This window comes from Biomphalaria glabrata, chromosome 7 (genome assembly GCF_947242115.1).
Source record: "Biomphalaria glabrata chromosome 7, xgBioGlab47.1, whole genome shotgun sequence".
Classification (NCBI taxonomy): Eukaryota; Metazoa; Mollusca; class Gastropoda; family Planorbidae; genus Biomphalaria; species Biomphalaria glabrata.
The window spans coordinates 14,615,477-14,639,224 of NC_074717.1; the positions used below are offsets into that span (position 1 = coordinate 14,615,477).

At 36.9% G+C, this 23,748-nt stretch overlaps 1 protein-coding gene across 1 annotated transcript in view; it reads left to right on the forward strand.

Annotated features, from left to right (window-relative positions):
• LOC106052990 (FMRFamide receptor-like) overlaps positions 1-23,748 on the forward strand; it is a 120,479-nt gene that overhangs the window by 54,314 nt on the left and 42,417 nt on the right. Inside the window, exons 2-3 of the mRNA XM_056035526.1 lie at positions 5,403-6,394; positions 16,001-16,196. Coding sequence (XP_055891501.1) covers positions 6,102-6,394; positions 16,001-16,196 — 489 coding nt within the window. The 5' untranslated portion in view covers positions 5,403-6,101. The remainder of the gene's footprint in view (positions 1-5,402; positions 6,395-16,000; positions 16,197-23,748) is intronic.

A 23,748-nucleotide genomic window follows, 5' to 3' on the forward strand; every position in this document is an offset into this window, starting at 1 on the left:
TCTAACTCTAGAGTTAAACTTAGATCTATTTCTAGATCTAGACTTAGATCTAGTTCTAGACTTAGATCTTGAATCTAGATTTAGATCTAAAACTAGGTCTAGATCTAGCTAGATCTATGTCTAGTTTGTTTCACAAATGACAATGGAGATATTAATTTTTATTTGCGAGGGGAAAGTCTTGCTTGTCAAGTCATTTGTATACATCTGTACTCTGTAGCTAGCTCACTACCTAAATTGCTAAAGTAGGTCAAGAAATTTTTTTTTCGTGTTGCCAATTTATCTAATTTTGTAAGAAGAATAAATCTTTTTAGTTTCTCTTTATTACATGTAACATGTTATTAATTTTGAATGTATAGATAAGGTTAATCATTATTATTTTAAAAAATATAAGTGTACGCTAAATGAATATATGGAGATGCTGTGGCTGAGGGGTAAAGCACTTGGAACAGGAAGTCATGTGTTCGAATCCTGGTGAAGAATCTAGGTGGACCACTTCGGGGGCCGATTTTGAGTTTGTGTTTTCACACAAACTATCTTTGTAACCTTGTTTAAATATATAAATACATAAAGGGCATGAGCGTAGCCAGGATTTTTTTTTGTATGTATGTGTGTGTGCACATAATCTTTATTACATTCTGACCCTTCATTTCGCCGCCAAGCACTATTTCTGGTATTGAAAGCCAACAAAGTGCATATTCTGAGGTATCTACACTGGATTTTCCTGCTATTGAAAATTTGTATTTAAAAAATCCATGTACTCTCCTGACTGAGCCCTCATCAGTGGAGTCAAAGATTACTCGCTTGATATTTAATTTTTTAAACTTTTGAATATGTCTTGTGGTAAACGTTGAACTTCAAATCTGATTCTATTGGAGATTCTCATGCATGGTGAATAACCTGGCCAGCTTTTTGCTGTCTCCAGTGTACAGAATAGAGAGAGTGTTGAGAAGTGAAGGTTTTAAAAAAGTTACATCATGAGTTGTGTGTAACATTTTAGCGCCGGAGAATCAAAATTTTAAAACTCTTCATTTTGAGACTTTTTGGCAATTTTAAAATTCAATATAGCGTCCTTGACATTATTATTTCCTCGAGCAGACGATTGATTGACTTGTTGTGTGTGTGTTGACATGATTAACTTATTGTGTGTGTGCTGACATGATTGACTTGTTATGTACACATATACCGAAAGAGAAGTGTACAAAGGTGGATTGTAAAGTAACCAATTAATGTTGTAGTCTTGGTTTCTACCTCCATCCCTAACTTTTACTTGTCACTGAAAACAAGAACGTACTTTGGATGTGGTTCCTGGCTTGCTCATAGGTTTCACCTCCTTCTGATTCATTAGACTTGTCACTGAACACTTTCAAAGAGAAACCTTTGTCTGAGACGTTGGATCAAAGAGAGATTTGCCACCTCATACAAATTCCTTGTTAAAGAGCACTGTCTGCAGTAAACTTAGTAAGAGCCCCATATAGGAAACTCCTTGCTAATGTGTTCGCAGCTGAAGTGAACCACCAGTGAACCTACTCGCTAAATCTGAAATCATTTCGTAGGACATTTTTCTGGTGCTAGGAAAAACGCTTCCACAAATTCAGACAAACAATTTTTACAAAGCTTAGATTAACTTGTTTTGTTTGTCTGTCTAACTGTTTGTCTGTCTAACTGTTTGTCTGTCTAACTGTCTGTTAGGTAAAAAAGATGTATACGTTACTTCTCCCACACTCATTCTCTGATCATGTTAAAACTTCAACAATTATTCATTGGCGTAGACAAGACATGTATCAATTAAAAAAAAAAACCAATTAGTCAATTAAATAATTGTAATATTTTGTTTGATACCAACAAGGGAAATAAATCCTTCACTATTCACAGATATATTGTTATTGTTTCAACTCTCTAAATAATAGTTCACGCTATTTCTCCCTCACGCATTCTCGGATCAAGTTCATAGTTAAAACAGTTATTTACTGTACCTAGCAATACATGAACCAATTAAACAAAATTAACCACTAAGTCAATAATTCTTAGTCAATTAATTATTGGTAATTAATTATTTTGTTTAATGTTGAGTAAGACAATTAACTTCTACATTATTGATAAACATAGTTTGTAAGGCAGAGTTCTTCCCATTAGATAAACTTTGCTCTGTTTTAAAGGATTTTTTTTCCTTGTTAAATATTTCATAATAGTTTGACTAATTCACAAAAATAAATGTGGATCTGAAGAGTATCAGCTCCTAATGGGAGAATTGAACATTTTAAAGTAGGTCAGAAATTACATTAACAAAACTTGTTTAAAGTAGAAACATTATAGTGATGCTATGTAATAGTGTGTTGGATAAGTCTGTCAGTCATATAGCTACTAAATAGTGTGTCGGATAAGAATGCCAGTCGTAGAGTTTCTAAATAGTGTGTCGCATAATTCTGCCAGTCATAGAGTTTCTAAATAGTGTGTCGGTAAAGTCTGACAGTTATAGAGTTTCTAGATAGGATAAGAAAACAGTCAATCGATGACCAAGTGATAATGGCCTTGAACTTTCAGATGTATGAAATAGAAACTAATCAGTTTTCCTGAGACTTCTACTGGAAATAAAGTTTTTTCTAAAAACCGGAAGTTTATATTTCCCTAGGAATTTTCCGTTTGACACCAAGATGGTGAAGTAGACAAGGAAGGTCAATGACCTTGACCTTTATCTTAAAGTAAGATCGTCTTTTAAAAAATATGTCTCCAAAAACTAATTGGCTTCTAAGAGACCCAGAAGGAGAGGGATACGCAAAATAACTTCACTCTAAGAAACAAGCCCATCTCATTTTTAAACCACAAAGATTGTATCATGTTCTTTTCACCAAATGTTTTTTGTATGCAAAGTAAGTCAATGGACATGAATGTCTTCCATCTGTCACTGTTATTTCGACATCTTTAAATGAACATTGGGGTCAGACATCAGCGAGCGGCTCCTTGTGATTCACTGCCCCTTATAAATATTGCCATTTCACACCCCGGTGCGTCTTTATCCTCTTGGCTAATAGACAATGGAACTGCAGTATCAAAGACAATTAACCTTTAGAAGAAGATAACTTTAAATGATTCATTCTTTGAATTTCTTGGAAACCACTTTGGGTCATTGGCATTCATTTGTATGGTGGATTAAATAGGCTTTAGAAATCTTTAACATATTTTGATTTAAAAAAAAAATGGAAAATTTCACAAATTCTGAACGTCAAAACATTTTATTTTTAAAAAAAGTTGTAATCTTGAGAATGTATTTTCATTCTTGTCATCGTATGAGAATTGGACTTGGATTAACATTAAATTACACATTTTCAAAAAGTATCGCATTTTAGTGGGCTCTAGGAGCAAGTGCAGCACAGAAATATTCACTAGAACAAAACGGTTTGTAAACCTAATTCTAATCTGATTCAAAATAAAATAGTCGACCGGCGGCGTAGCATACGCCACTATTTTGCATAGCCGGTCTTAGGCCACTGCAACCTATGCGACCGCAGTGGGGCCCGACTTTCAAAGGATCCGCACTTTCATAGAACCGGCGCTAATTCAAAGTGTATAAATTATTAAATTAGAATCATTTTATAAATTAAAACATATTTCCTGCGCCCTCCTGTCGATTTACCAGGAGCTTCTGGAAATATCCCGAAATTGCAAAATATAAAGTCCTTAAAATATACGGAAATATATCCACAAAAATTGTCATTTTGGGGTGTCATTCAATATGAAAAACGCCAATCTTACGCGCGGCATTATGCAGCAGCCGTAATTGTGTAAATTGGTGAAAGAAGCTTCTCGCGCCTCAAACTAATGAAGAATTACTTGAGGTCAACAATTCTCAAAGATAGATTGAAACATTTGGTAATTCTTGCTATTGAGCGTGATCTATGTAGGAAACAGAATTATTATGATATACTGTATGACTTTGCTACACGCAAGGCTCGTAAAGTAATTCTGTAGGTACGTAGTAAAGAATGAATAAAAATGCATAGACGAATTTATTTCCTAATACAAACTCTTAAATTTCACTTATTATCCGCTTCCCTACCCAAACTTGGCCCAGCGAAATCCGTTTCGCATAGGGCCCCACAATGGTTAAGTCCGGCCCTGCTATTTACCTATATATACATAGTAGATTACTTAGATTAGTTCCTAGTCCAAACCTCCCGCAGGACAAAGGGGAATGGGAGCGGGCAGGGTTTGATAAATTTAAATGACAGTCAAGCGCGCAGTCAGTCATCCGTTGTGTGAATACTACTCTTGTTAACTCGTGGACTATTCGCAGAAATAAGAGAGTGCTCTTTCCTTTACTTCTTCTCGTCCAAACTGTTGAGGGAAGAAGAGAATTATATATATAGATAAGTGTAATTAAACCAAACTAAATCTGTAGCACCAAACCAAAAAAGTGTCTATTACAAAATATATAATGAGATTATTTAAGAGAGCTTTTCTTTAGTATAAATTAAATTATACAGAGATAGTGAAACATTTGAGTTCAAATCTTGTAGTTCAATTCCAACAGTTTCTGCTAGACATTCAATAACTTAATACAGCGTTACAGCAAACTTGACAGATAACCACGGTGGTACAGGGCGTTAGACTCATTCAATTACGCAACGTTCGAACTGTAACCTTTCAAATTGAATCCTGAGCTCTGAGCTCTACACGGTGTCAGCAATCAACCGGGTCTTGTCCTAGGAGAGGATCTCTTCCATTAGGCTCGCCAAGGCTCAGGTGTCTGCAACATCTTGTCTTGTCAATGTTTCGGCCAATCAGATTATAGGGGGTACTTTCGTTCGGCGACTGTGTTAAAAGCCTTGCATGAGTGGTCTGACATCCTGTCACGTGATCATTAGTCATGCCCTAGTGAGTTGCCCATTAGCTCAGTTAGCTGGGAATCCGATCCGAGTGCCTGTTAGTCCGTTGTGATAAACTAACAACCGTTTTACTAGCATGCTGAGAAAAGAGCCTAAACAATAGTTGTATCTACAAATACAAACACTAAAGAATCGTCTAATATAGATTTATCACTGATAAAAAAATGTACTTATATTGATTGGTAATTCATCACTGATAAAAAGATGTGCTTAGATTGATTGGTAATTCATCTTCGATAAAAAGATTTTAGCCATTAATTTGTTCATTTTAAGTGAGCATATGCAGCGTACGCTAGAAATTGCCTCTCCATTCCACATATGACATGGTACTTTTCATGACAGTCTATTTAGCGACAGATGCTAGTAACCAATGCCTAGATAAAAATCAAACTTAGGTTATCACTAATCAGTTAAAAAAAATTGTTTATTTATCAAGAGTTGTTATTTTTAATTTCCTATTTATTTTTAAAGTTGTTAAATAATTTTGTATGAATATTATTTCTCGATTTCTCGTTTCAGCTTGATGTCTACAAGAAATACAAAAGATTGACTACTACAAATCAAACCAGGCTAACAATAGAAGACATTTCAAACTGTATCCTAATCACGGAGACTGATCAGACTATGTAAAGTCTTCAAGTGTTGCCCAGTGCTGACACAAACCAAGCATTATGATGTTCAACATTTAGTGCCTGCTTGAGCCAAGCATTCAACTCTGAGTCCATGACGTCTGGAAAAAACAAACAAACAACAAAAACACTTTTCATGGTTGAAGATTTTCTCTTCCGGTTGACAAATGAACTCTTGAAAGCTAAATTAATGAAGTTTAAATTAATATCACTTTGTCTGTAGGATCTCAACCTTACGTCATGAGTTAAAACATTGTTTCTGTCAGACATCATAGTACACATTTGAATATGGAACCTAATTTCTTGATGGAAGTATTTCTTTTTTGTTTAAGCCAGACTTTTGTTTAGTGTACACTTTTGTGTAAACCACACAGAATGCAGTGAAATGTTTGGGTCGTGATTCTTAGGTCTGTCTCTGGAATTTGAACTGACAGCTAGAAAATCAGAATTCACGATTTTGTTACGTGTTGTAAACTACGGAACAATTTACATTTTTATTACTAGTCAATAGAAAACAAATACCAGAGTGATTTCTTCATGGATAGTCGATCCTCTAGAAACCGTTGGGCGAAGCTATTTTTGGCCACTCATGATGACGGAACTATTTACTAGTGGGCCTTACACCTGCGGGGAGTACGACCCGACCACCGCTGGTTTCGACAAAGACAGCCTCAATCTGACGGGCGAAGAAATAAATCTCTTCTGTGGAGTCAGGAACTTTTACGGCATTAGTTCCGCATTGATAAGCCTGCTGGGACTGGTAGGCAACACTTTCTGCCTAATTCTGCTGCCTAAGACAGGGGGTGCTAAGAGCGCCATCATCCTGTTGTTTACTTTGGGTCTCTACGACATTGTGTTTCTCGTCTCTTCCATGTTTTTGAAGTAAGTCAAGTTTAAGGGCACTAGATCACGTGATTGTTGTTGTTTTTTCACGACATCATTTTAATTGATTCCAGTATAGCTAGCGTCTCTAGAAACAGGGTAGAATTGTATCCGAATAGACTGAAGAGTGAACAATGATTACAATAGTTAAAATTTTGTTTTTAAAGATGTTATAGTAAAATCTATGGACCAATTCATTGAGATCTCTTGACTCAAGTTCAAATGTCTCCTTCTTTCTCGAAAGACAATGGATGCACCCAAATGTATCACTGGTTTTAGTTGTTACATTAATTAAAATATAGTAATGACCTAAATTATTAATTGTAATTGTTAACATAACAAATCTATCACTTCCAACGGTCATAAGTAAACCAAATAAAGTCTATGGTTAGCATTGGCAATAGATTTCTTGACAAATGAGACCAGATAGTGGTCCGTGACGTACTGACCACGTGTATCTTTAATCTTAGTTCCTTGTCTTCATGTCCGGATCAAGTAAATAGAGGTCTCGAGGCAGATTTGTTATGGAGGCACCTACACTTTTATTGGAAAGCTTCACTAAAATCCACTTTTTAGCACTTATCAACAAATATACGGATATCTAATAGCAAGACATAGTTAAGAAAGTGACTAATTGTAAATTTTATCTAATTTTACTAGTAAAAAAAGTTACAATTATTTAATATGCAATTTTTGTAAAAAAAATATATCTAATATGTTTTGAGTTTGTGGAGAGTATGACAATGTGTGACATTTAAAATCACTTGTAGAGGCCCCCTTCTTGTGGACTTCCCGGACCTGTGGCTCCGCCTGCCCTGCCTTACATACGGCTTGCCTTGATGTAGTCACACACACACATATTGTTTCTTTAGCCATTGGAACTTATTTTAAAATGACGGTCTTATTTTCTTTTACGTAATGGATGGATGAGTTTAACTCCGCTGCAACTTGAAGGTCCCGAGTTTCAATCCGTGTTGATATCATTGTTTTGAGCTTAGAATTTGAAGAGAGCTCTTCATGAAAGTGGAAGATCAGGATTGGTCTTCTAAATAGATTCCACTCTCGTGAACCCCGTTTGATAAGTTGTGATGGACACTCAAAGTTCTTGGAATTTCAAAGAGAATCTGGCCCCCAATTCTTTGTTTCACTCAGTTTCCTTGTAAAGAAGTGTGGCCATATGGACAGTTGGTTATAGCTATTTACTAATGATACACACCGTTCTATCTATCTATCTTTCTATCTATCTATCTATCTATCTATCTATCTATCTATCTATCTATCTATCTATCTATCTATCTATCTATCTATCTATCTATCTAATCTATCTATCTATCTTTCTATCTATCTATCTATCTAATCTATCTATCTATCTATCTATCTATCTATCTATCTATCTATCTATCTATCTATCTATCTATCTATCTATCTATCTATCTGTCTATTTATCTATCTAATCTATCTATCTATCTATCTATCTATCTATCTATCTATCTAATCGATCTATTTAATCTAATCTATCTATCTATCTAATCTATCTATCTACTTTATCTATCTATCTAATCTAACTATTATATCTATCTAATCTATCTAATCTATCTATCTATTAAATCTATTCTATCTATTCTATTTATCTAATCTATCTATCTAATCTAATCTAAAAATATATCCTATTTATCTATCTAATCTAATCTATCTATCTATCTAATCTAATCTATCTAATCTATCTAATCTATCTAATCTATCTAATCTATCTAATCTATCTAATCTATCTAATCTATCTATCTATCTATCTAATCTATCTATCTAATCTTTCTATCTAATCTATCTAATCTATCTAATCTATCTAATCTATCTATCTAATCTATCTATCTAATCTTTCTATCTAATCTATCTAATCTATCTATCTATCTAATCTATCTATCTATCTAATCTTTCCATCTAATCTATCTATCTATCTAATCTATCTAATCTATCTAATCTATCTAATCTATCTAATCTATCTAATCTATCTAATCTATCTAATCTATCTAATCTATCTAATCTATCTAATCTATCTAATCTATCTAATCTATCATAATTTATCACTGATATAAATCATGACTACCTCAAGAGACGTCTGTGTTCGATGGCCGAGAGAAAGGAGTGTGAAAGTCTTTGCCTATTTTAATTTCAAAGATTTTCGTTTCCAGCACATCAAGAACGCAGGCCATCCCCGCGACTCAAACTAAAATGGGCGCGACTACATTGGAGATTAAACTGGCACTTAAAGTCGATCAATAGAAAAAAAAAAACCCAAAGACTTTATATTTTCTGTTAGTTGGCTATTTCTGGCCTGTCAGTCCTGGACATGTTTTCGTAATTAACACCCAGGTCACTCTGACATTGAAGAAAAGTGAATTTAAAACACTGGAGGACTTCGTTTGTTTTTTAGACCTGACCTTGAAATAGGAAGTTCTGGTAAAGACGTACTAGGAGGATGTCCTAATGTAGAAGTATGATTTCCTAGTGTAGAAGTATGATGGCCTAGTGTAGAAAGATGATGTCCTAGTGTAGAAATATGATGTCCTAGTGTAGAAATATGATGTCCTAGTGTAGAAATATGATGTTCTAGTGTAGAAGTATGATGTCCTAGTGTAGAAGTATGATGTCCTAGTGTAGAAGTATGATGTCCTAGTGTAGAAATATGATGTCCTAGTGTAGAAATGCAGTGTCCTATTGTAGAAGTATGATGTCCTAGTGTAGAAATATGTTGACCTATTGTAGAAATATGTTGACCTAGTGTAGAAATATGCTGTCCTAGTGTAGAAATACAGTGTCCTATTGTAGAACTATGATGTCCTAGTGTAGAAATATGATGTCCTATTGTTGAAATATGATGTCCTATTGTAGAAGTATGATGTCCTATTGTAGAAATATGATGTCCTAGTGTAGAAGTATGATGTACTAGTGTAGAAATATGATGTCCTAGTGTAGAAATATGATGTCCTATTGTAGAAATATGATGTCCTATTGTAGAAGTATGATGTCCTATTGTAGAAATTTGTTGTCATAGTGTAGAAATATGGTGTCCTAGAGTAGAAATGCAGTGTCCTATTGTAGAAATATGATGTCCTATTGTAGAAGTATGGTGGCCTAGTGTAAAATATAATGTACTAGTGTAAAAATATGATGTCCTGATGTAAAAATATAATGTCCTAGTATAGAAGTATGAAGTCCTACTGTAGAAGTATGGTTTTCTACTGTAGACGTACCATGTCCTTGTGTAGAAGTAGAAGTGTGATAGTCTGGTGTAGTCTGGTGTAGAAGTGTGATAGTCTGGTGTAGAAGTGTGATAGTCTGGTGTAGAAGTGTGATAGTCTGGTGTAGAAGTGTGATAGTCTGGTGTAGAAGTGTGATAGTCTGGTGTAGAAGTGTGATAGTCTTGTGTAGAAGTGTGATAGTCTGGTGTAGAAGTGTGATAGTCTGGTGTAGTCTGGTGTAGAAGTGTGATAGTCTGGTGTAGTCTGGTGTAGAAGTGTGATAGTCTGGTGTAGTCTGGTGTAGAAGTGTGATAGTCTGGTGTAGTCTGGTGTAGAAGTGTGATAGTCTGGTGTAGAAGTGTGATAGTCTGGTGTAGAAGTGTGATAGTCTGGTGTAGAAGTGTGATAGTCTGGTGTAGAAGTGTGATAGTCTGGTGTAGAAGTGTGATAGTCTGGTGTAGAAGTGTGATAGTCTGGTGTAGTCTGGTGTAGAAGTGTGATAGTCTGGTGTAGAAGTGTGATAGTCTGGTGTAGAAGTGTGATAGTCTGGTGTAGTCTGGTGTAGAAGTGTGATAGTCTGGTGTAGAAGTGTGATAGTCTGGTGTAGAAGTGTGATAGTCTGGTTTAGAAGTGTGATAGTCTGGTGTAGAAGTGTGATAGTCTGGTGTAGAAGTGTGATAGTCTGGTGTAGAAGTGTGATAGTCTGGTGTAGAAGTGTGATAGTCTGGTGTAGTCTGGTGTAGAAGTGTGATAGTCTGGTGTAGAAGTGTGATAGTCTGGTGTAGAAGTGTGATAGTCTGATGTAGAAGTGTGATAGTCTGGTGTAGTCTGGTGTAGAAGTGTGATAGTCTGGTGTAGAAGTGTGATAGTCTGGTGTAGAAGTGTGATAGTCTGGTGTAGAAGTGTGATAGTCTGGTGTAGAAGTGTGATAGTCTGGTGTAGAAGTGTGATAGTCTGGTGTAGAAGTGTGATAGTCTGGTGTAGAAGTGTGATAGTCTGGTGTAGAAGTGTGATAGTCTGGTGTAGTCTGGTGTAGAAGTGTGATAGTCTGGTGTAGAAGTGTGATAGTCTGGTGTAGAAGTGTGATAGTCTTATGTAGAAGTGTGATAGTCTGGTGTAGAAGTGTGATAGTCTGGTGTAGAAGTGTGATAGTCTGGTGTAGTCTGGTGTAGAAGTGTGATAATCTGGTGTAGTCTGGTGTAGAAGTGTGATAGTCTGGTGTAGAAGTGTGATAGTCTGGTGTAGAAGTGTGATAGTCTGGTGTAGAAGTGTGATAGTCTGGTGTAGAAGTGTGATAGTCTGGTGTAGAAGTGTGATAGTCTGGTGTAGAAGTGTGATAGTCTGGTGTAGAAGTGTGATAGTCTGGTGTAGAAGTGTGATAGTCTGGTGTAGAAGTGTGATAGTCTGGTGTAGAAGTGTGATAGTCTGGTGTAGTCTGGTGAAGAAGTGTGATAGTCTGGTGTAGAAGTGTGATAGTCTGGTGTAGAAGTGTGATAGTCTGGTGTAGAAGTGTGATAATCTGGTGTAGAAGTGTGATAGTCTGGTGTAGAAGTGTGATAGTCTGGTGTAGTCTGGTGTAGAAGTGTGATAGTCTGGTGTAGAAGTGTGATAGTCTGGTGTAGTCTGGTGTAGAACTGTGATAGTCTGGTGTAGTCTGGTGTAGAAGTGTGATAGTCTGGTGTAGTCTGGTGTAGAAGTGTGATAATCTGGTGTAGAAGTGTGATAGTCTGGTGTAGAAGTGTGATAGTCTGGTGTAGAATTGCCTCTGCCATCCCTGGAGTCTCTTTGTTCAATTTAGAATGTAGGCAAAAGAACAAGTCAAAACCTCCAAGATGTGTAAATGCAATATGAAACACAGTGTTTATTGAGCTCTTGAAAATTCTCTAAGTAAGCAATTTAGCTTTATGTTGTCTCTATGGAACATTTCAATACTGTACACAATTTCATTTTTTTATTTACTAATGTAAAATCAAGCAACTTGTTTGAATCATTGTCAGTGTATCTGTCGACTTGTTGCAAAGTTTACTTCACGGCTCACACACACTCACTTTTAACTTTTCAGTAAATCTATCATTTAACAGCATTCCTCTCTCTCTCTCTCTCTCTCTCTCTCTCTAAGAAAACCTGTTTATTTATTATTTTGTTGTCTGATGAAATTGTATTGCATTAATGCAAGTAAGTTTAGCAATATATTTTAAAGCATAAAAATAAAATAAATCTTTTTCTTCACCAACAAACTGCAAAAAGAATGAAACATTGACAAATCTTAGGAGAATTCAAGGGAACATGTACAATGCTTCGAAACCAAATATCTCCACATATTTTTATGTATCAGTTAAATGGAAATATATACAAAACATAATAAACACCATACACTAGGAATCATGTTCAACACTCACTAGGAATCATGTACAACACACACTACGCCTTAAGTACAACACACACACGCTTCATGTACAATACACACTACACCAGCTGTACATCACACACTAAGAATTATGTACAACACACACTACACCACATGTACATCATACACTAGGAATCATGTACAACACACACTACGCCTCATGTACATCATACACTACGCCTAAAGTACATCACATACTAGACCACATGTACATCATACACTACACCACATGTACATCATACACTACGCCTAAAGTACATCACACACTAGACCACATGTACATCACACACTACACCACATGTACATCATACACTACGCCTAAAGTACATCACACACTAGACCACATGTACATCACACACTAGGAATCATGTACATCACACACTACGCCACATTGTACATCATACACTACGCCTCATGTACAACACACACTACACCACATGTACATCATACACTACACCACATGTACATCATACACTACGCCACATTGTACATCACACACTACACCACATGTACATCACACACTACGCCTCATGTACATCATACACTACGCCACATTGTACATCATACACTACACCACATGTACATCACACACTACGCCTCATGTACATCACACACTACACCACATGTACATCATACACTACGCCACATGCACATCATACACTACACCACATGTACATCATACACTACGCCACATTGTACATCACACACTACACCACATGTACATCATACACTACGCCTCATGTACATCATACACTACGCCTCATGTACATCACACACTACACCACATGTACATCATACACTACGCCACATTGTACATCACACACTACACCACATGTACATCACACACTACGCCTCATGTACATCACACACTACACCACATGTACATCATACACTACGCCACATGCACATCATACACTACACCACATGTACATCATACACTACGCCACATTGTACATCATACACTACACCACATGTACATCATACACTACGCCTCATGTACATCACACACTACACCACATGTACATCATACACTACGCCTCATGTACATCACACACTACACCACATGTACATCACACACTACACCACATGTACATCATACACTACACCACATGTACATCATACACTACGCCTCATGTACATCATACACTACGCCTCATGTACATCACACACTACACCACATGTACATCACACACTACACCACATGTACATCATACACTACGCCTCATGTACATCACACACTACACCACATGTACATCACACACTACACCACATGTACATCATACACTACACCACATGTACATCATACACTACGCCTCATGTACATCATACACTACGCCTCATGTACATCACACACTACACTACATGTACATCATACACTACGCCTCATGTACATAATACACTACACCACATGTACATCACACACTACGCCTCATGTACATCACACACTACACCACATGTACATCATACACTACGCCTCATGTACATCACACACTACACCACATGTACATCATACACTACGCCTCATGTACATCATACACTACACCACATGTACATCATACACTACACCACATGTACATCATACACTACGCCTCATGTACATCACACACTACACCACATGTACATCATACACTACGCCTTTTGTACATCATACACTACACCACATGTACATCACACACTACGCCTCATGTACATCACACACTACACCACATGTACATCATACACTACGCCTCATGTACATCACACACTACACCACATGTACATCATACACTACGCCTCATGTACATCATACACTACACCACATGTACATCACACACTACGCCTCATGTACATCACACACTACACCACATGTACATCACACACTACGCCTCATGTACATCACACACTACACCACATGTACATCACACACTACACCACATGTACATCACACACTACACCACATGTACATCATACACTACGCCTCATGTACATCACACACTACACCACATGTACATCATACACTACTCCTCATGTACATCATACACTACGCCACATGTACATCACACACTACGCCTCATGTACATCACACACTACACCACATGTACATCATACACTACGCCTCATGTACATCACACACTACACCACATGTACATCATACACTACGCCTCATGTACATCATACACTACACCACATGTACATCACACACTACGCCTCATGTACATCACACACTACACCACATGTACATCATACACTACGCCTCATGTACAACACACACTACGCCTCATGTACATCATACACTACGCCTCATGTACATCTCACACTACACCACATGTACATCACACACTACGCCACATTGTACATCATACACTACGCCACATTGTACATCATACACTACGCCACATTGTACATCATACACTACGCCACATTGTACATCACACACAACGCCACATTGTACATCATACACTACGCCACATTGTACATCACACACTACGCCACATCGTACATCACACACTACGCCACATTGTACATCATACACTACGCCACATTGTACATCACACACTACGCCACATTGTACATCACACACTACGCCACATTGTACATCATACACTACGCCACATTGTACATCACACACTACACCACATGTGCATCATACACTACGCCACATTGTACATCACACACTACACCACATGTACATCATACACTACGCCTCATGTACATCATACACTACACCACATGTACATCATACACTACACCACATGTACATCATACACTACGCCTCATGTACATCACACACTACACCACATGTACATCATACACTACGCCTTTTGTACATCATACACTACACCACATGTACATCACACACTACGCCTCATGTACATCACACACTACACCACATGTACATCATACACTACGCCTCATGTACATCACACACTACACCACATGTACATCATACACTACGCCTCATGTACATCATACACTACACCACATGTACATCACACACTACGCCTCATGTACATCACACACTACACCACATGTACATCACACACTACGCCTCATGTACATCACACACTACACCACATGTACATCACACACTACACCACATGTACATCACACACTACACCACATGTACATCATACACTACGCCTCATGTACATCACACACTACACCACATGTACATCATACACTACTCCTCATGTACATCATACACAACGCCACATGTACATCACACACTACGCCTCATGTACATCACACACTACACCACATGTACATCATACACTACGCCTCATGTACATCACACACTACACCAAATGTACATCATACACTACGCCTCATGTACATCATACACTACACCACATGTACATCACACACTACGCCTCATGTACATCACACACTACACCACATGTACATCATACACTACGCCTCATGTACAACACACACTACGCCTCATGTACATCATACACTACGCCTCATGTACATCTCACACTACACCACATGTACATCACACACTACGCCACATTGTACATCATACACTACGCCACATTGTACATCATACACTACGCCACATTGTACATCATACACTACGCCACATTGTACATCACACACAACGCCACATTGTACATCATACACTACGCCACATTGTACATCACACACTACGCCACATCGTACATCACACACTACGCCACATTGTACATCATACACTACGCCACATTGTACATCACACACTACGCCACATTGTACATCACACACTACGCCACATTGTACATCATACACTACGCCACATTGTACATCACACACTACACCACATGTGCATCATACACTACGCCACATTGTACATCACACACTACACCACATGTACATCATACACTACGCCACTTTGTACATCATACACTACGCCACATTGTACATCATACACTACGCCACAGTGTGGTCTTGATGTACTACTGTATATATATACACTACCAACAAATTTCTTCTCTTCTTCAGAGCTATACCCTCATTAACATTGATCGGTCACTCGACTGTAGTGGTCAGTAACGTCCTGTCTCCGGCCATTTTCCCGCTGTTTCTAACTGCTCACTTAGGAGCCATCTACACAACAGCGGCCATCTCCGTCGAGCGGTGCTTGGCTATCACTGCCCCATTCCGGACTAGACAGTGGCTCACTTCCAGGAGAATCAAAGTACGCAACTCTATGTGTCTGTATCAAGGTACACTATTGTGATCATTTCATCTAGTTCAACATGGTGTTATGTCATCTAGTTCAACATGGTGTTATGTCATCTAGTTCAACATGGTGTTATCTCATCTAGTTCAACATCGTGTTATCTCATCTAGTTCAACATGGTGTTATCTCATCTAGTTCAACATGATGTTATGTCATCTAGTTCAAAATGGTGTTATGTCATTTAGTTCAACATGATGTTATGTCATCTAGTTCAACATGGTGTTATCTCATCTAGTTCAACATGGTGTTATCTCATCTAGTTCAACATGGTGTTATGTCATCTAGTTCAACATGATGTTATGTCATCTAGTTCAACATGGTGTTATCTCATCTAGTTCAACATGGTGTTCATCTCATTTATTTTATATTTGCATGTCCATAACATTTTGTTCACTATTTTGGTCATCCAGTGAACGCTGTTGGTCATCTCATTTATTTCACTATTTTGTCCACTTTCTTTATTTGACCAACTTTTTCATGTCATTTATTTTATCTGTAAAATGTTTGACATGTGTCGGATGTTCCTTCAGATTTGAAGATAATTTACTTCCTAGTCCAAACCTCCCGCAGGACTACGGGGGTTGGCAGTTGGCAGGGTATGAACCCGGGATCATCGGCAGGTCCGAATGACAGTCCAAAGCGCATACCGCACGACCAGGCAGCCATCACTGTCTGTTTTATTAATAGGAAAGTTTGTTATGGGGAAAATCCATAAAAAAAAATAGTTTTTAGTCTGCTTTATCGCCAAACGTTAAATCTTCCTGTTTCTCCCCCCCCCCCCCCCCCCCCCCAAAAAAAATAATTCAAAATTGTATTTAAGAGCTTAACAAAACGAGCAATAAAAAAACCCTTTCAAAATCCAGCGAACTTCAGTTTACAATAAGCAGTAGCTGCCTTAAGGGGTGGCAAGTGGGGCAACCGCCCCAGGCCCCGCGTTTAAAGGGGATTCATCACCGTCAGGTTTGAAAACCAGACCAGTTTTCATAAACTACAATCTGTTGCTCAATATTACTGGGCATTTATATGATACCAAATATTTTATAAGTTCTTAACACGACATTTTTGGTTTCGAAATACTGTTCAGTTTCGATTAAGACGTCAACTTTTTTTACTGTACATTCTAAGCGGCTATCACTCTTTAACAGTTCACCTTGGCATAAAAAAAAATGACAAAAAAAAACAAAAAAAAAAAAACAGCGCATTTCGTGGGAGAACAGAGAAACTTTATGCACCGACCAATAGTCAGTTTTTAGGCTTGGTTGAGATGCTTGACAAAATTGACCTAATTATGCAAGAACCTCGACGAATTAAAACGCTCACGACCAGTACCTCAGATATAGGATTCAAAACGAGCTTATGGATCTGATGGCATATTTTCCCGACATCCTTGGCTGCACACTTGATGTTTGCCACTAAGAACACATGTCTTTTACAAAGCATTTTGTGGACTTATTGATTCAGAAGCTAAGCTGGAGAACATTTCGAGTTTATGTAGTTTAAAGGCCAATAGTACAGTACTTACGTAAGACAGTATGTTTAGTAACAAAAAAAAAGGGCCTTCAATGTTAGAAGCGGACGATCCCGTTAGCCTGACTTGGTACGATATATCTAGTCTACCATTACAGCGCGGTGCCCCGCATTTGACATTTGCCCAGGGGCCCGGCACTGCTAAGGCCGCCTCTAACAACAAGAGTCTAACATCTTTTTCATCATTTGTTTTTTTATCTAGTGGCAATTAACTAAAAGTCTTTGCAATATTCCATTACATACCAGCGAGTTTTCATAACACTTTATTTTTTGTTTAAAAAAATGTAATTATTCTATGAGAATGTTATTTTTAACGTTTTTCTTAATTAACATTTACATATAAATATATTAACATTTGTTGATAAAATAAACTTTAATCTAAAAGGCGCATTACCTAGTTTGTTTATCAAATCATGAACGGTTATGGCGGAAGATCTAATGACACTTTATACCCTCCGATTACAGCAAAAGAGTACGAATTTAAAAATAGAAAATGATATTCCCGAACTCAATTTCTAACGTTAAATTAGAGGCAAGCTAATAATAATTTGCCATCTTTAATTTTGAAGATTTTTAGCGGCCCCCGAAAGGGGAAAAGACGCTATTAGTTTTGTGTGAAATGTCTGTCCGTCTGTTCGTCCGTCCCGTTTAGATCTCGTAAACTAGAAAAGATAGTGAAAATCCGACAACACAATATTTTAGACCATTCAAAGTTCTGATGCAACAATTATAAAACTTCAGTTAGGCGCGGTAGCTGAGCGGTAAAGCGCTTGGCTTCCGAACCGGGGGTCCCGTGTTTAAAGACTGGGATTTTCAACTTCGGAATATTTGGGCGCCTCTGAGTCCACCCAGCTCTAATAGATACCTGACATTAGATGGGGAAAAGTAAAGGTGGTTGGTCGTTGTGCTGGCTACATGACACCCTCGTTAATCGTAGGCCACAAAAACAGATGAACTTTACATCATCTGCCCTATAGACCACAATGTCTGAAAGGGGGAACTAGTTAGGCAGGTTCACATCTAACTTTGCATTCACTTGCACCTGATTTTGATCTGCTGGACAGTTGGGCCACTACACAAGATATGTCAACCTTCTTTCTCTATTCTTATCTCTCATTTGTCTTTGATTAAATTTCATTCGGATGTTCTTTCTGAAAATATTGAATCCTGCCTGGGCGAACCACTTCGGGGGCCGATTTTGTAACCTTGTTTTTTTTTGTTTTGTTTCAGTGTACCATTAGTTTCTTCTTTCCCCCTTTATGCACAGCGCCCCATTACCGCCCACCTATTGTGCCCAGCGCCCCTCTAACGCCCCTTTGGCTTCCAGCGCCCCCAAAATCTCGGAAACGCACCCCTGGGGGCGATTGCGCCCCCTTCCCATTGACGACCACTGGTATAAACAGTCCATTCGACGTTCTCTGAAAACAAAAACAACTTCACGCCATCCCTTGGATAGAAATTAGAATATTTGAAGATTAAAATGAACAGAACGCGTCTATGCCATGATATTAAATGTACATGGTCAATTAGATCAGTGATATACATTCAATCCATGACCTTACTTTGAGACATCCCGTCAATAGGATCAATGAGATTCACAAGATCATTAAATTCAATTGAAACAATAGAGTCCCTCAGAGCAGGTGATGAGACTAACGTTCTTGTACTATTTAAAGGTGTTAACGTCATTTGTGCATACCAATAAAATGTCCGAATGAAATTCCGACCCAATAAAATTGAAGTAAACTAATGAAGTAAACTAATGAAGTAAACTAATGAAGTAAACTAATGAAATGAACTAATGAAGTAAAATAATGAAGTAAACTAATAAAGTGAACTAATGAAATGAACTAATGAAGTGAACTAATGAAGTAAACTAATGAAGTAAACTAATGAAGTAAACTAATGAAGTAAACTAATGAAGTAAACCAATGAAGTAAACTAAAGAAGTAAACTAATAAAGTAAACTAATGAAGTAAACTAAAGAAGTAAACTAATGAAGTAAACTAAAGAAGTAAACTAATGAAGTAAAGTAATGAAGTAAACTAATGAAGTTAACTAATGAAGTAAACTAATGAAGTGAACTAATGAAGTGAACTAATGAAGTAAACTAATAAAGTAAACTAAAGAAGTAAACTAATGAAGTAAACTAATGAAGTGAACTAATGAAGTAAACTAATGAAGTAAACTAATGAAGTGAAGTAATGAAGTAAACTCAAGAAATAAAGTAATGAAGTAAACTAATGAAGTAAACTAATGAAGTAAACTAAAGAAGTAAATTAATAAAGTAAACTAATGAAGTAAACTAATGAAGTAAACTAATGAAGTAAACTAATGAAGTAAAATAATGATGTGAACTAATGAAGTGAACTAATGAAGTAAACTAATGAAGTAAACTAATGAAGTAAACTAATGAAATGAACTAATGAAGTAAACTAATGAAGTAAACTAATGAAGTAAACTAATGATGTGAACTAATGAAGTGAACTAATGAACTGAGCTAATGAAGTAAACAAATGAAGTGGACTAATGAAGTGAACTAATGAAGTAAATTAATAAAGTGAACTAATGAAGTAAACTAATGAAGTAAACTAATGAAGTAAACTAATGAAGTTAACTAATGAAGTAAACTAATGATGTGAACTAATGAAGTTAACTTATGAAGTAAACTAATGAAGTAAAATAATGATGTGAACTAATAAAGTGAACTAATGAAGTGAACTAATGAAGTAAACTAATAAAGTAAACTAATGAAGTAAACTAAAGAAGTAAACTAATGAAGTGAACTAATGAAGTAAACTAATGAAGTGAACTAAAGAAGTAAACTAATGAAGTAAACTAATGCAGTAAACTAATGAAGTAAACTAATGAATTAAACTAATGAAGTGAACTATAGAAGTAAACTAATGAAGTAAACTAATTAAGTGAACTAAATAAGTAAACTAATGAAGTGAACTAATGAAGTGAACTAATGAAGTGAACTAAAGAAGTAAACTAATGAAGTAAACTAATGAAGTAAACTAATGAAGTGAACTAATGAAGTGAACTAATGAAGTAAACTAGTGAAGTGAACTAAAGAAGTAAACTAATGAAGTACATTAAAAACAGAAAAGTTCGGATACTTTCTGTCCCATAGAAAAACAATTAAAACACTTAAAATTTAATATTTAGCCAGCATATGTGTATAATGCGGATGTTGACAATGGGTAAAAGAACTCATAAAACACTTTTGTTTGTTTATTTGAAACACCTTTAAGTCGTTTCATTCTGTTAAGAAGTTATACAAACAAGTTTTAAGACACAATTTCTAGTACCGATTTTTCAATTTACAAAACTATTTTTTTCACACACTAAATTCGTCTTATATGTGGAAGGGGGCCCGCCAAGATATTCTTGAACCTGGGCCCTCGGGTTCCTTGCTACCCCACTGATCATGTTTATTTTAATTTCAACTTGATTACATACTCCTTCATTTGGGAAGGGGGGGGTATGATAGACTATTTTAGTTCTTAAAATTATTTGGAATAATAATAATAGGAATTTTTTTCATGTCTTGTAATTTTTAACTGAAAGTGCATTATTGTGTTTAAATGACAAAATATTAATACCGTTTTGTGTACCTCAAATGTTATAGAAATTGGATGCTTGTGGCTTGTGGCTTGTGGAACACACATTGGACAAAATTGTTAAGCAGCGGGGGAAAAAACAGTAGCTCTCACGGATTGGCGTCTGCCAAAAGAATCCATTGAGGGCCATCAGCCTTACAATTGCACAGAATGTCAATATGTTTTAAAGTCAATAAAAAAAAAGATGATGATTTGAATAGCTTCTTGTTAATTCTCTTTCCACAGAATGGGAATGAGGTCGTAAAAACTGACAAAAATTCTGGGACAATTTTATGACAATGATTGCAACTGAATTTCAATTTTTGTTTCCCGTATCTTCTTGAGGTTCAGACTCAATTGAAATGGCAGAGGTGTGTCATAGAAGTGTGTCTTAGAAATGTGTCCTAGAAGTGTGTCCTAGAAGTGATTTTTCTTTTCCAAATGTGTTGAGTAAACTGTGAAGTAGATGTTTTTGTAACCGGACATCATTGTGATTTTGAGTCCTGACATCACTGATGTTCTTGTGGCCTGATATCATTGACGTTCATGCACTGGCGGATCCAGGAGGGGGGGGCGGTAGGGGCGATCGCCCCCCCCCCCCATTCGGACGAACTTTAGTATAGGATTCACACAATTTGTATACGAATTTATTACTTATGTTAAAAATATATACTAATTATTTATATTTCAACCTATTTTTAGATTATTTTGCCCCCCCCCTCTAGTATGTTGGCCGATTTGGTGGGGTCAGGAGGGGGCGATGGTATCAATCCCGCCCCCCCATTTACACTTTCGAGTGGGGGTGGGGGCGGTCCAATTTATTGGTAGAAATCACAGCCTGCTAACAAATCAATCAAATATCTATATCCTTGTAACTTGTTATTGATATTTTAACCGATCTTTATATTATGTCGTTCCCTGTTTGCCGAGTGGTGTGGGGGTGGGGGACGAATACCTCTTCTGCCCTTCCCACCTAAACCCTTTGAGTGGGGGGGGCGGTCCGTTTTTATGGAGAAATTATAGTTTGTGAACAAAATTAGTTGAATTAATATATAAATTTTATATTTTGTCGCTCCCTTTCTGGTGGGGTGAGGGGGGGGGGGCGATTGCATGTACTGCCCTCCCCACTCTAGTCCTCTGAGTGCTGGGGAGGGGCGGTCCTATTTTTGTGGAGAATCATAGTTTGTGAATAAAATTAGTTGAATATCTATATAATATAAACTACGTATTCATATGTGACCCATTGTAAATATGTCGTACCACACTCTAATCTCAAATTGTATCATTAGTAAATTTAAATGAAAAAGGGTTGTACCAGGTGGGAGGGGCGATACATGCAATCGCATTTTCCCCGTCGGACAAATCAATACTTTTTCTTTTTGTATTATAGTTAAGAAATTACAAAATTAAAAAAATCTGTCACTAATATAATTTATATATACTATAAATTAAATTCTTATATCGAGTCGCCCCATACCTATTCTTTAATGCCAAATGCAATCTTTAGCAGAAATTAGTAAAGGAGCGAGGATTAATCGTTTTCACTCTACCGCCATTCCCATTTCCAGACAGAGTTTTTGTAATTTCACATGAAGTTATCATAATTATTTTAAGAAAGACTTTGCATTGGAAAAGTTAGAATTCAAACGAAATTTTTCAGTATAAGAGTCATGATTGACATGAGTTCTAAACTCAAATAACGTTTTCATAGTCACCTTTTCCCAACCTTTACTCAATCTGATATTTTTCTAGCTAAAAAAATTTGGGACTATAACTCACAATTTATACTGGAGTTTTCTTGAATACTATTTATCGAATAAGTTTTTTTTTCGGCGGCGATCCTCAAAGCAAATATCTAAATACGTGGGGTATCCTATCTTTTCAAGGAACAAATCGGTTTTATTTCCAATGTATTATGGGCCTATAAATTCAAATTAGAATATTTTTCAAGTACAACATTATTCGAAAGGTCTTTTTTTAATAGTATGAATAATGAGCTTCAGGTCAGGAGAATGCTTTTCTGCAATGAAGAATGCAAGAAAACGCTTTTGGCGTCGGGGCTTCGCCCCGAACGTCATTTATGGGTAATGAGTTGTAGATGTCAGGAGAATGCGTTTCTGCAGAGAAGAATGCAAGAAAACGATTTTGGCGTCGGGGCTTCGCCCCGAACTTCATTTATGGGTAATGAGTTGTAGATGTCAGGAGAATGCGTTTCTGCAATGAAGAATGCAAGAAAACGCTTTTGGCGTCGGGGCTTCGCCCCGTACTCCATTGATGAATAATGAGCTGTACTTGTCAGGAGAATGCGTTTCTGCAGTGAAAAAAGCAAGAAAACGCTTTTGGCGTGGGGGCTTTGCCCCGAACTACATTGTGAA